A 13,001-nucleotide genomic window follows, 5' to 3' on the forward strand; every position below is an offset into this window, starting at 1 on the left:
TTCCAGTGTCTATTTTACTGTCACATGTTTATTTGAAAGCTGGAATTGCACATGCTACACTGAGAGAGAGAGACAGAGAAAAGGAAAAAGAAGAAGGAACAGGCCTGTGTAAAACTTCCGGCCCAGATTCACCCAAGATTACCTCTGTAAAACACCAACCACACAAGGAACAAGTAAAAAAGATGAATTTTTTTCTGCCAACAGTTTCCTCTTAAAATATAGTCAACAGTTTTTGAGGCAAAAATTGTTTCTCCAGAGACAATATCAGCTCACCTGAACACTTAGGTTGCACAAACACTGAAATTGTTTTAGGAAGCTTCTAGTTTGAGTGATGTTTTCAGGCAGTATGCTCACTAGGAGGCTTGTTTTGGGTAATTTGCTTCTGTTTCTAGCTCTCGGACTCAGTTTCAAGTCCACTAATGCACAAGAGACAACAACAGAGATAAATGAAAAGACCACCATCATCCCATTACCAAATAATGACACTATGGAGTCAATGTTAAGTTCTGAAATCACCAGCGCCGCACCTGAATATACAGTTACTCAACTACAAACAGAAGCGGATCTGGATAATCCAGAAACAACACTTATTAATGACACAAACACCATGTTTGAGGAACCAACAGGTGAGAGTACTCCACCACTGAGTACTAAACAAACATCACCAGAATCTGTTCCTGAATCAACAATTGTACAAACGAAGCTGACCTCAGTGACCACCCCAACTTTGTCCACCTCTACTTTGTCCACCTCTACTTTGCCTGTTAATGTGGAAACAACAGTGATTGAACAGATAACTTCAGACACCCCAAGCACAAGTCAGTATGAAACAACTGTTGGCTTCACCTCTCCCGAGTCGACCAGTCCTACAGAACGTCCTACAGATGAACTCACCACAGCAGCTGTGGCCATGACTACTGATTCATCAGAAGCCCTCAATACTACATCCATCCTGACCACACCACCTGCAGACTGGACTGAGTCTCCATCCACCATCTCCTACCCCGTGGACAACAGCACTGAAACCTCCACCACAACTTCATCAACATCACCATCAGCATCAACATCAGCATCAGAATCACCATCAATATCAGCATCAGCATCAACATCAGCATCAGCATCAATATCAGCATCAACATCAGCATCAGAATCACCATCAATATCAGCATCAGCATCAACATCAGCATCAGCATCAGAATCACCATCAATATCAGCATCAGCATCAACATCAGCATCAGCATCAATATCAGCATCAACATCAGCATCAGAATCACCATCAATATCAGCATCAGCATCAACATCAGCATCAGCATCAGAATCACCATCAATATCAGCATCAACATCAGCATCAGCATCAATATCAGCATCAGCATCAACATCAGCATCATCATCAACATCAGCATCAGAATCACCATCAATATCAGCATCAGCATCAACATCAGCATCAGCATCAGCATCAACATCAGCATCACCATCAATATCAGCATCAACATCATCATCATCATCAGCATCACCATCAGCATCAACATCACCATCACCATCACCATCAATATCAGCATTAAGATCATCATCAGCATCACCATCAATATCAGCATCAACATCATCATCATCATCAGCATCACCATCAGCATCAACATCACCATCACCATCAATATCAGCATTAAGATCATCATCAGCATCAACATCAGCATCAACATCATCATCATCAATGTCAACATTAACATCAGCATCAAAATCAACATCAGCATCAACCACTCAGCTCCCTCAAAATAATGCTGATTACCCATCAATGAGCTCTGACGAAGAATCAGTCTCCACCCATTTCACCACCACAGCAACCGCCGTGATTATTGAGGGAGGTTTTCTGACCTTTAAATCCACATTTTTATTAATAATAATAGTAGTGTCTGTGGCCATTATTTTTGCCCTGTGTGTGGGCATAATTGTGTGCACCCAGCGGCGAAGGAAAACCGCCTCAAGGAATTTCAGCCCCATGTACACGAATGGACAAAGTAAACGGGTCAAAAAGAAAAAAGGGGTGGAGGATGATGCGTGGGCGGGGCCCGTAAGAATGGAGGTGGGGAATGAATGTGACGCTTTGGTACAGGAGGGTCTAATGTCTAATAATGGGAAACAGGATGGAGATGATATGGTGTTCAGCACATTCACTGTTCTGGATGCAGGACATGCATCTAATGGTCTAGTGGGTGGGGGCGGTCCCACGGAGGCTGAGAAACTGGACGAGGAGGAGCCTCTGTTTTACATAGATGAGGATGTGGATGAAGACAAGACTGGACAAACACTGGAAGAGAGCGAAAAACAGAATAGAGTTGAAAAAAGGGAAGTGAAGAAGATGAGCGAAGGAGAAACGTTCTGTCTCACCACAGCTGTCTGAAAGTCTTCTGTTGATTAAATGAACATGATTACGTAGTTTGTGTTAACAAATTAGGACTAAAAGGACTAAGTAATATAGTTTTGTATATATTATTTGCCTGTCACAATTCATTATGAGCAATGGTGCAACATTTAATGATGTTCTTAAATTCCTCAGTTGGTTTATATTTAAAAGTGCGGTCATATTTCTGCAACTTCTGCAAAATTTTGCAGAGTAAAAATTTTTAATTATTGTCAATAGTGTGCTGGTGTGTGAATCACAGTTCGTATAGAAATTAATTTTGAAACCAAGCAGCAGTCCATTCGTTAAAATTGCGAATTCATATGACCAACTGAAACATATTTGTGGGGAAAGCTTTAACCTTCATGCAAATTTGCAGACTGCATGGATTGCTTTTGAAATGACTGGATTTCAAAATGAAAATTTGTGACCGCACTTTAAAAAGAGATATTAATGGTTGTATTAATTAAGCATCATTCATCCATTTCAAATGTTTGCTATGATGTATCTAAAATCACACAGTCTGCATCTTTATCCACATCTAAAGATACAGGAATGAGGTTATTGACAGTGCACATAAATTCATTGATTACAGCACACAATACTGCTAGCCTTTAAGATTTTAAGACTTACATTCTGAGAATGAAACTTTTGTTTACTGTAAGTATAGATTTATGGCATAGGATATTGATCATGGCAAAATATGCAATAAATTTGTATATATTTTTTTTAATTGCAAACACTTTTCAGAGTCTTTTTAAATGTTCTCTGGTGTTAAGCAGACATTTCTAGATGCTTAACATGATCAAGTATAATCATTACACTTCTGTGAAGAAGTTACTTAGGCACAACATTCAAATCAGCACTACTGAGCTGTGTCTCTTTTACCCTATAATTACATTAAGAGACCCAAGGATGGCTGGAAATAAAATATTGCTTGGGGTGTAGCTAGCAACAGGTCCACACCTCACCAAATCAAAAAGAAAAATCAGAAGACAGCACCCTTCTAATCTTGGAAAGGAAGGGTGTGCCAAACAGAAAGTAGAAATGTCACTCAGTGATACAGGAAGGGCGCAAAGGTGGGCTATTATTATTATTTTTAAATATATATATAATACATAAAAATCCAACAAGATATTTTTAAGATACTTCATTGGGGATTTCTGAAATTGTAGCACACATAGACATTGCTAGATATTTTAGTTTAAAATATCTTTACAGCAAAAAAAAAATAATACAGTAAGGCATATTCAATAAAATAAAATTATATTCCAAATGACCACCAGATGGAGCGCACAACAAGATTTCCGACAAATATTCTCACTGCAAATTTCACTCAGCTGTGATTAATAGCCTATTGATTGACATTTACATGAAATTAAAAAAGATGAAAAAATTCTGCATTCAGCAATATATGTATATATATATATGTGTGTGTGTGTGATAGAATTACACGAATAAGTCCCCTACTCCTCTTATATCACATGAATAAATTAAACTACACATGTTAATAACAAAAAAGGGTTTCTACAAAGTGTTAGTTTTGTGTTTAATAGATTAAAGGTCTACAGACTAAACAGAACGACACACACAGAGAACTACAAAGCCTCAAATGTGCGTCTGCTGGCCACATCCATCAGGATTGTTTGGACAAAACCAAGAGAAATGGGGAGGGAGAAAGATTCAGGAGAGGAGGGTCTTGGAAAAGGATGGATTTCTGGAGACCAGCGGGAGGAGGAGAGATGGAAAGAGTGAGAGGGGAGGGCTGATAACTACATCTGGAACTTATTTGGAACAAGAGAGGGAGGAAAATAGCTGAGAGAAAACATAGAAACCAAGGGAGAACCAGAAATTAGTAATCAGGGTTCAGGGAATTAACAAGCAAACAAATACTTTGAAGTTGTTTGTTGCATAAAAAATCTAATATATTTTGGAACCTTAAGAGAAAACTGGGAGAGAAATTATAGGAGTCTGAAGGAATTAAACAACAAAGAAAGAGAAGCTTATGAAGAATTCTCTAACCCACAAAACTGCGAGAACAATATCTCAAGCCTTTATGGTTTTGTTGCATCTTATGAAGAGTCATTAACAACCAGAAGAACTGGAGGAATCACATCTGCAATGTGGATCATTTTGATCTATAAATAAATAAAGCAAGGTCTCATGAACTTCATCAATACGAAACAAAAAGACAATAAAGGAAGCTCTGGATTCAGGACAACGTGAAAACTCAACTCTGTTCATAGAAACTCTTCATTTGCCTGTCCATCACTTTTTCTGTCTCCATCTAAATCAAGGTAAAGTGACTTTGCTTCAGGCTTAATAAACATTTTTCAATATAAATATATTGTTTGAGTACATTTTGAAATGTACCAAAGAAAACAATGACAATTTTTATTCAGTATCATGTGTTTATGGAACCCAGATATTTATATTGATATTCAGATCAGAAAACAAAAATATTTTATTGACTTTTAGAACTTGAAAAAAAAAAAGAAAAGAAAGAAAACTTATGCTTTGAGCTAATTCCCCTCTTTCTTAAGCAATTCTAATGACAATATATATATATATATATATATTTTTTTATGTAGGATTAAGTTTCTGTGTTCTCATATTTAAAGAACGCATTTTAATTCACAAATACATATGGTGCCAATTTCCAGAAGCATTACTGACATACCACTGAAATCAGGTCATAAATCCATGAGCTGCCTAAACTTTGAGAAGGCTTATATGTTTACATTTTGGCTCATAATATACTCTGTGGTCACATGTGAACTGTATTTTGTGGAACAAATAGGGCAAAATAACCACCAACATGATTGCTGCCAACATGATCGCTCATGGAGAATGAAGTGGAACATATTATTAAAAGTCCACAGCATTCGTTGAGTTTAACGTATAAGAGAGGACCTATGAGTACATGTTTCAGACATGGATCATAGCTTTAATAATAATAACTTTATAGCTTTATAGCAGTACAACACAAGGGTGGTTTCTTCCTGTCTGGAAACAGCACTTCCTCTCCATGCAACAGTTCAGGAGAGTGTGAGAGTTTACACATGTTAAAAGCACACACACAATACGTTTATTGTCGTTTGGTGACCCTATTCCTGTCTTTCTTCTTTCATGCAGAATGTCTGTGTCACGAGGTTGCCTCTGCTGTGTGAAATACCTCATGTTCATTTTCAACCTCATCTTCTGGGTTAGTTCTGCTTTTCTCTCCTGTCGAATATCAATTTGGCTGATTGTGGAACCCTATTCAGTAGAACATCAGCAGTGATCGAACCCGTAAGAGTTTCTTGAACTCAAACCATAGCTTTTAATGATATGAGGCTATTCAAACACACAAGGTAGTGTTAGTGTTTTTAGGCAAAAGGGGCTCTATTAAAGAAATATCCTAACTTAGGTATTCTGCCTGGTAACCATGGTGATTGCACTTAGTAAACAAAACGCTTCCAATCTTAAATCAAGAATCAAGATTGGAAGTTTCTGTAATACAGCACCAGTTCAGTTAACAATAAAAATGAAAGCTCTATCATTAATTACTCATCCTTACATCGTTCCAAACCAGTAAGACCTTCTTTCACCTTTGGAAAATAATTAAGATATTTCTGATGAAATCCGAGAGCTTTTTTAACCCTCCATAGACAGCAAGGTTCCTACCACGATCAAGGCACAGAAATATAGTAAGGACATTGTTAAAATAGCCTATATGTGACAATAATGGTTCATCCATAATTTTATGAATCTACTGAATTATTTTTGTGCACAAAAATATTAATAAATAAAATAATGACTTTAATAAATAATTTCTTCTCTTTTGTGTCAGTCCGCCGACATTCATGATGTGCTTGTATGGCTGAAGACATAGAACACGCACTGCGTCTCGTTTACAAGCAGAGGAACCCATGCGTTCCTCCATAAAGAGTAATTCATGACAGAATTATCATTTTTGGGTGAACTATCCCTTTAATACTTAAACAAATACTTACACGATACTTTATTTCTCCATCTACAATTCCCAACAAAGTCCAAACAGTAGACTATCAACTGTTAGCATCTCTGAACCACACAACACTAGTGGCTTTCGATTGAATCACTGAATAATTCACTAGGCGAATCGGTTCATTGACTATAGCCCCCTAGTGGTGTAACGTTTGCAGATGATTTACACTTGACGAAAGTCAAAGCCAGTCTGCAGATTCTGTACTATATTAAAGTTGACCGTTTTCACGGAAATCACTTGTCTAGTTTAAGACTATAATTCTGTCCAGGTTGATATTTTGAGACAGTTTTAGAACTCATATCGTTCCATTTGTCATTCAGTCTCCTGGCAACGAGGCACAACATGCTTCTGCTTCAGGTTATTGTGTGTGGAGTGAGATGTGATGCCCACTTCTTCAGTGTATAATGCATTATTTCTCAAAAAATGTAGCGAGTACTTAGTGTTTTAAAAACTGTTCAGAATTTTAAAGTCATGTAATGTATTCCAACCTGAACTGTTTAACATGTATACAATATGTAAGGATGTGCAATTAAGTAGTCTATACTTTAATTAAAGTCTATGAAGGCCAATATAGTCCCTCAGAACAACCTAATCTGCTTTACACTGATGGGAAGTGATTTCTCTGAACATGATGATGATGATGGTACCGTTATTTCCCCTCACCAGTTGGGAGGATGTGGTTTATTTGGTGTGGGGGTGTGGCTTGCCTTCACACAGTCAGAGTTTTCCTCTCTACCGCTGTCCTTCCCTTCACTCTCTGCGGCCAACCTGCTGCTTGTTGCTGGAGGCGTCACCATGGTGACAGGGTTCCTCGGATGCCTTGGTGCTCTGAAGGAGCAGAAGTGTCTCTTGATGACGGTAAGATCCCGGGATCCTGACCGACATCCGTAAAACACATGTGTGCGAAACTGTCCAGAGGACAAGGTTAATTCCTGTATCATCTTCATCTCAGATGCTTCTGGTTTCTGAAGGATCAGGTGACACTGAAGCCTTTATTTGAAGAGTTAAGAAACAAAAATCAGCTTTTCCATCATTAAGGAATAAATGGCATTTTAAAATATATGAAAGTAGAAAATAGTATTTTCAATTGTGATAATATTTGATAATTGTATTGTTTTTCGATCAGTTAATGCAGCCATCCTGAGCATAAAAGACTTCTTTCCAAAGACGTTAGAAATCTTACCAACCACAAACCTATAGTATGTATATGTGAAATACAATTTGCAAAGCTAAATAATAAAAATGACATGTCGATCTATTTATTTATTTTGATTATAAAGTTCTTTGTCCCTGGTGTTTCTCCTTAGAGGACACATAAATAAAACAAACGAGAGGCAGTTATGGAGTAAAGAAGTGTGAAATTGGTGCATGGCTCAGATACTTTGGACTAGTGTTTAATAAGAAATATTTTAATCCAAGAATGTCGTTGATCTTGACAAATCTGAGGCCAAACTGATACATTGTTGAGATCTCTTCTGAGGAGAAAGCAGGTGTGGTTTTTGTTAGTTTTTTTCAGGAGAAAAAAATATTAGAAACAAAAGTTTCTAAATGCTATTGTGTTTAATCTCATTGCTGCCTAAGATAAATAACTGAGATATTAAAAATATTTCATTTGTGATTTGTCTTTCCTAGATGGGCATCCTGTCAGAATACACCACGTCTGTTCATTTTAGATATATACAGTTATCATTCATGTGGTCTAATAGTTCTTTCTGGTTCTTTCAGTTTTTCGTGACCCTTCTGTTTCTAGTCCTGATAGAAGTGGCGCTGATTTTGGTTTTGAGTGTGTATCATAAAGAGGTGAGGGACTAACGTCTGAGCTTGGCAAATATTTCAGCCTTTCCTTTCAGGAAAACATTTTTCCTCTAACTTCCTGTTTATCCTGCTTCCTGCTTCTCTCTCTGTTTTACCCATTTAGTTGGACAAGAAAGCCAAGGATGACCTAAGAGAGGGAATGAGAGGCTATCTCACAAATGAGGAGCTAAAAAAATCCTGGGACAACATGCAGAGAATTGTGAGTCGAATTTATAACAGTCCCAGAAATGAAGGCTGAGATTGTTCAGCGTGAATCATGGATTGTGTTTCCTTCAGTTCAAGTGCTGTGGTGTGAGCAACCACACTGACTGGCACAACAAAACATCCAGTGGCAAACCTCCTGAATCCTGCTGTAGAGATAATACTGAGGACTGCCATCACTGGGAAGAGGTCAGATCATTTCTGGGGTCACGGGGTCAGCTAAGTACCACATACTCCTAAATCCCACCAACTATTGGTAACTGCAACCATATGCCTAATGTAAAATGAAAGCAAGAACAAACCTTACAAACATCTGGTAATGCTCTTTGTTATATGGCTCCTTGAACTACTTGACTCGTTCCAAATCAGCATACTAGAAAGATTTTTGAAGGATTATGTTACACTGAAGACTGCCGAAAATTCAGGAATAATTCATAAATAATTAACAATAATCAAAGATAATGTACTTCCATCCAGTATTTATAGCAACATAATCTGTTTTAGTGTGATAAGAGACCCTGATTGTCATGTCAGAATTAATTTTGTCATAATGAGCAGCTGACTGAACCTGATTACTCTTTATTTTGTGTTTTAGCCGTGTTATGAGAAGGCCAAAGACTGGCTTCTGGCTAACATCACCTCAGTGCTTGGGTTTGGAGTTTGCATTGGAATCGTTCAGGTACTTTGAAACTCATGTTTCTCATATATTCAGATTATTATTCAATTGCTGCATGCACTCAGGTATAATGCGACTGCATTTTCTCCCTCCAGATTCTTGCTCTGGTGTTCTCCATGCTGATGTACTGCCAAATCCTACGAGCAGAAAAGTACATGGACTGACCCTATCTTTGGCCCACTGTGCCAGGGGCACTTTAAAACACAATTCTGAATATGTAATAAATGTTTAAATGGACTTGCCTATTAGAGATACTGAACGTGATATATGGAAGCATATGGGTAGCATTATTCAATTTGGGATGTAATATGCAAAATGACTATGCAATATGTAAAATGGCAATGCATTTCTGTATTTACACTTACATTTTCCAATACATTTGTGGAACGTTTGGTGCAAAATGAAAATGAAAATTAAATTACATAAGTTTAATTTGCCATTTCATACACCAGTTTTAATATGTAAAATGAATATTAATTTTAACGCTTTATAAGTTGTAAAATTAAAATGAAAATGTATTACAGAAATGTCTAACATGTTCAAGCAAAAACTGTGGCAAAATGATCATTTAAATGCTATTTTTCTTAAATGCATTAACACTCACAGTCAAGACACTTACGATTGCATTTGCATTCAAAGTCCCGCAATGAATGTAGCAAAATTCAATGAGCACATTGAAAATGCATTCCGAGCCGATCACATCTCCGCCCCCTCCCGCCCTGTCAATTGAATGAAAATGCAATCGCAAGTGTCTTGACTGTAAGTGTTACTGCATTTAAGAAAAATAGCATTTAAAAGATCATTTTGCCACAGTTTTTGCTTGAACATGTTAGACATATCTAATCATTTCTGTAATACATTTTAATTTTAATTTTGCAACTTATAAAGCGTTAAAATTAATATTAATTTTACATATTAAAACTGGTGTATGAAATGGCAAATTAAACTTATGTAATTTAATTTTCATTGTCATTTTGCACCAAACGTTGCACAAATGTATTGGAAAATGTAAGTGTAAATACAGAAATGCATTGCCATTTTACATATTGCATCGTCACTTTGCATATTACATCCCAAATTGAATAATGCTACCCATATGCTTCCATAGTGATATGCATGTGCACATAAATTATGCAGTTCCACTTAGGAAGAGGCTCAGATGAATTCAGAGAAATTCATTTACCAGGTAAATGCCTTAATTAATTTGTGCTTAAGAGACGATGATTAAATGAATATAAAGTGAATGTACTGTATACAGCAGGTGGAAAAGTAAATCCTAGTATTATTGCACTCTTTGTTGAATACCCTTGCAAAGAACCTGTGGTCAACCAAAAAACCAATTTTCTGTACTTCATTAATGTCTGTTAAGGACATTACAACTAAATAAGGATGCAATACAACAGTAGATGATTGGAATCATGTATTTTGGTATAAAAGTCAAATTACAAGTAAAAAAATAAATACATCAGCACAAAAACCATATAATCAAGTAGTGTCAGTTGCCCAGTTGGCTGGTTTTTGTTCGTCCTTTCCTCACAGAGGTCATGCTACATGATTCAGAGTTCATACTGGACAGAGGTCAATCACACTCCAGAACATCGTCCAGGTCTGCAATGTTCCCCTGCAAATGAAAACACACACACACACACACACAACGTTTACTTGACAACTCTGCCCCCTTCTGGAGGAAAGTAACAAATACAAAACACAGCACATCCTAGAGCAGGGACCTCCGACCCTGCTCCTGGAGAGCTACCATCCTGCAGAATTTGGGTTGGAGACCCCTGTCCTAGAGAGACTGAGCAAAATGCCAAAAGTAGACTGCTCACCCATCCTCCGTGACTCCTCACCCATGGTGCGAAGCTCTCCATGTAGCGTTCAGCATACCCGGTCAGACGCTGAACTCCAGTGGCCGTGACCACCCGTCGAGACACATCCATGGTGATGGCGAGACGCCGCAGCGTAGGGCTGACCGGAGCCGGAGCGGGGGGCTCCTCACTCTGACTGGCGTACGTGTCGAGGAGTTTGGCAAACGATGGGTAGGAGAGGCGTGTGAGGGTGGACCGCAGGAAGGGGTTGGCGTTTATCTACAACATTAACAATGATAAACACAAACTAATCAACTAAAAATAACCATGAACAGTCAAAACACTGCTTAGGTCAGAAAAACTTTACGATAAGAAGCCAAGATTACTCTTTATCCCAGTAAGACTGGCAAACTTAGGGATCACTTGTACCTTCCCGTTTATGGCATCCCCCTCTGAAGTTAATATCTGAACTAGTTGTTGAACCACAGCATCTTTGTCACTGTCTACAATGAAAAGAAGTGTAACTTAATATCCAAACAATACAAGTCAAAAAACATCAGCTAGACCATCAATCCATTATAACAATGAGCTGTTGTTAAAGGACTGAATATGAATTTCTGTATCTAAGACAACAGATCTGTTTAGTATTCAACTGCTCTTGCTTTGATACTGACCATGCATCTACTATGAACGTTAAGATCACATTTAAACCTAAACAAGTCTGGCTTATGGTTTCACATGTACCTTTGTGTGCGCTTGGCACAGGCTCTGGTTTAACAGGGGATTTCTTTTTCACACTGTGTTTCTGTGCGATTCTGTCCAGAGTTTCTGCCACGCCGTCATAAAACTCAGGGGGATGAGCTGAGAGAAAACAGATCACATATCACATACACACACTATCATTCTAGAGTTTGGGCTCGGTAGGATTTCACATTTCATTCAGCAAGAGTGCAATAAACTGATGCAAAGTGCCTTTTTTAAAATGCTACAAAATATTTCGATTTTCAATAAACGCTATTGTTTTGACATTTCTATTTAGCAACGGATCATGGAGAAAAAAAAAACCGTTTTTCGTTTATAATGTTAAGAAATGTGTCTCGAGCAGCAAATCAGCATATTAAAATGATTTCTGAAGGATTATGTGACCCTAAAGACTGTTGAAGTTTCTCCTTTGCAATCACAGGAATAAATTACTTTTTAAAATACAGTCAAATAGAAAACAGTTACTTTATACTCTAATAACATTTCACAATATTGCTGCTTTTACTGTATTCTGAATCAAATAAATGCAGCCTTGGTGAGCAGAAGAGACTACAGGCATAATAAGACGATCTAAAACATCCTTAACTGTGTCTCAACTTCTGTATCCAGAAAACAAGTTAAAGAAACTCTTTTACTTCTGAAACTTACATGGTGAAACAGGACTATCCACATGTTTTGAAGCATCTGTAGCACTTATTAAATTCAGAGAGGCTGGGCGCTGAGGACGAGGCTCTTCTTTCTTGAATGACACTTTTTTGAGTATATTAGATATTTTCAGTTTTTTCTTCTTTTTCTTATTTTTGTCCCCCGATTTCTTGTCACCTTCCTCTTCAGATGCAGAGGATGGTGGGAATATCTCTTCCTAAAAGAAAAGGTCTCATTAAATCTGAAGAGCAATGTTAATGCACATACTGTTCAGAAAGAAGTTGCAATGCATCTTTGCTGATTGGCTGTTCAGTAAATTTTTAATAGTGAACCCATAAAAGTTTTTTAATTCGCTTTGAAGTTCATGCACCAGATGAAACAATAACTAGTTTTGGCCTCTACAGATATAGTCAACAGTGTTTGCTTATGTCAGGCAATGCGTATTTATTTTGGTGCCTATTGTAAGAGGTCACACACTACCATCATGAGCACAAGTCAAAGTATAAAAGCTGAAAGTGTAGAAGGCTACAATTCATTTTAAAAATGCACTTTTAAGTTTTGATTATCAAATTCATTTGCAATGCAAGTTTTTTCTGAAGCTACATAAAATGAGCAAATTACATATTATCTGACAAATAAACCCTATGTTGCTTGGCATTATAAAAAAAGGCCTTAGGTTTGTGATTTTAC

At 37.4% G+C, this 13,001-nt stretch overlaps 2 protein-coding genes across 4 annotated transcripts in view; one reads left to right on the forward strand and one right to left on the reverse strand.

The window, feature by feature from the left end:
• The first annotated feature begins 3,279 nt into the window (after positions 1-3,279).
• On the forward strand, positions 3,280-10,581 carry LOC127953820 (tetraspanin-4). Its single transcript, XM_052553144.1, has 8 exons — positions 3,280-4,692; positions 5,531-5,600; positions 7,071-7,262; positions 8,130-8,204; positions 8,323-8,418; positions 8,496-8,609; positions 9,016-9,099; positions 9,192-10,581. The coding sequence occupies exons 2-8, from the start codon at positions 5,532-5,534 to the stop codon at positions 9,258-9,260; spliced, it is 699 nt and encodes a 232-aa protein (XP_052409104.1). The 5' UTR covers positions 3,280-4,692; position 5,531; the 3' UTR covers positions 9,261-10,581.
• Positions 10,502-13,001, reverse strand: part of LOC127953808 (uncharacterized) — a 45,448-nt gene continuing 42,948 nt past the window's right edge. For 2 of the 3 annotated variants that reach the window (XM_052553124.1, XM_052553125.1), the window contains exons 4-8: positions 12,315-12,528; positions 11,649-11,765; positions 11,334-11,407; positions 10,926-11,183; positions 10,502-10,717 (exon numbers count right to left, since the gene is read on the reverse strand). In XM_052553124.1, coding sequence (XP_052409084.1) covers positions 10,676-10,717; positions 10,926-11,183; positions 11,334-11,407; positions 11,649-11,765; positions 12,315-12,528 — 705 coding nt within the window. In that variant the 3' untranslated portion in view covers positions 10,502-10,675. Of the gene's footprint in view, positions 10,718-10,925; positions 11,184-11,290; positions 11,408-11,648; positions 11,766-12,314; positions 12,529-13,001 lie in introns of those variants that run through there. The other variant, XM_052553126.1, reaches the window with a different exon arrangement.

The sequence above is a fragment of the Carassius gibelio genome, chromosome B3 (assembly GCF_023724105.1).
Source record: "Carassius gibelio isolate Cgi1373 ecotype wild population from Czech Republic chromosome B3, carGib1.2-hapl.c, whole genome shotgun sequence".
Classification (NCBI taxonomy): domain Eukaryota; kingdom Metazoa; phylum Chordata; class Actinopteri; order Cypriniformes; family Cyprinidae; genus Carassius; species Carassius gibelio.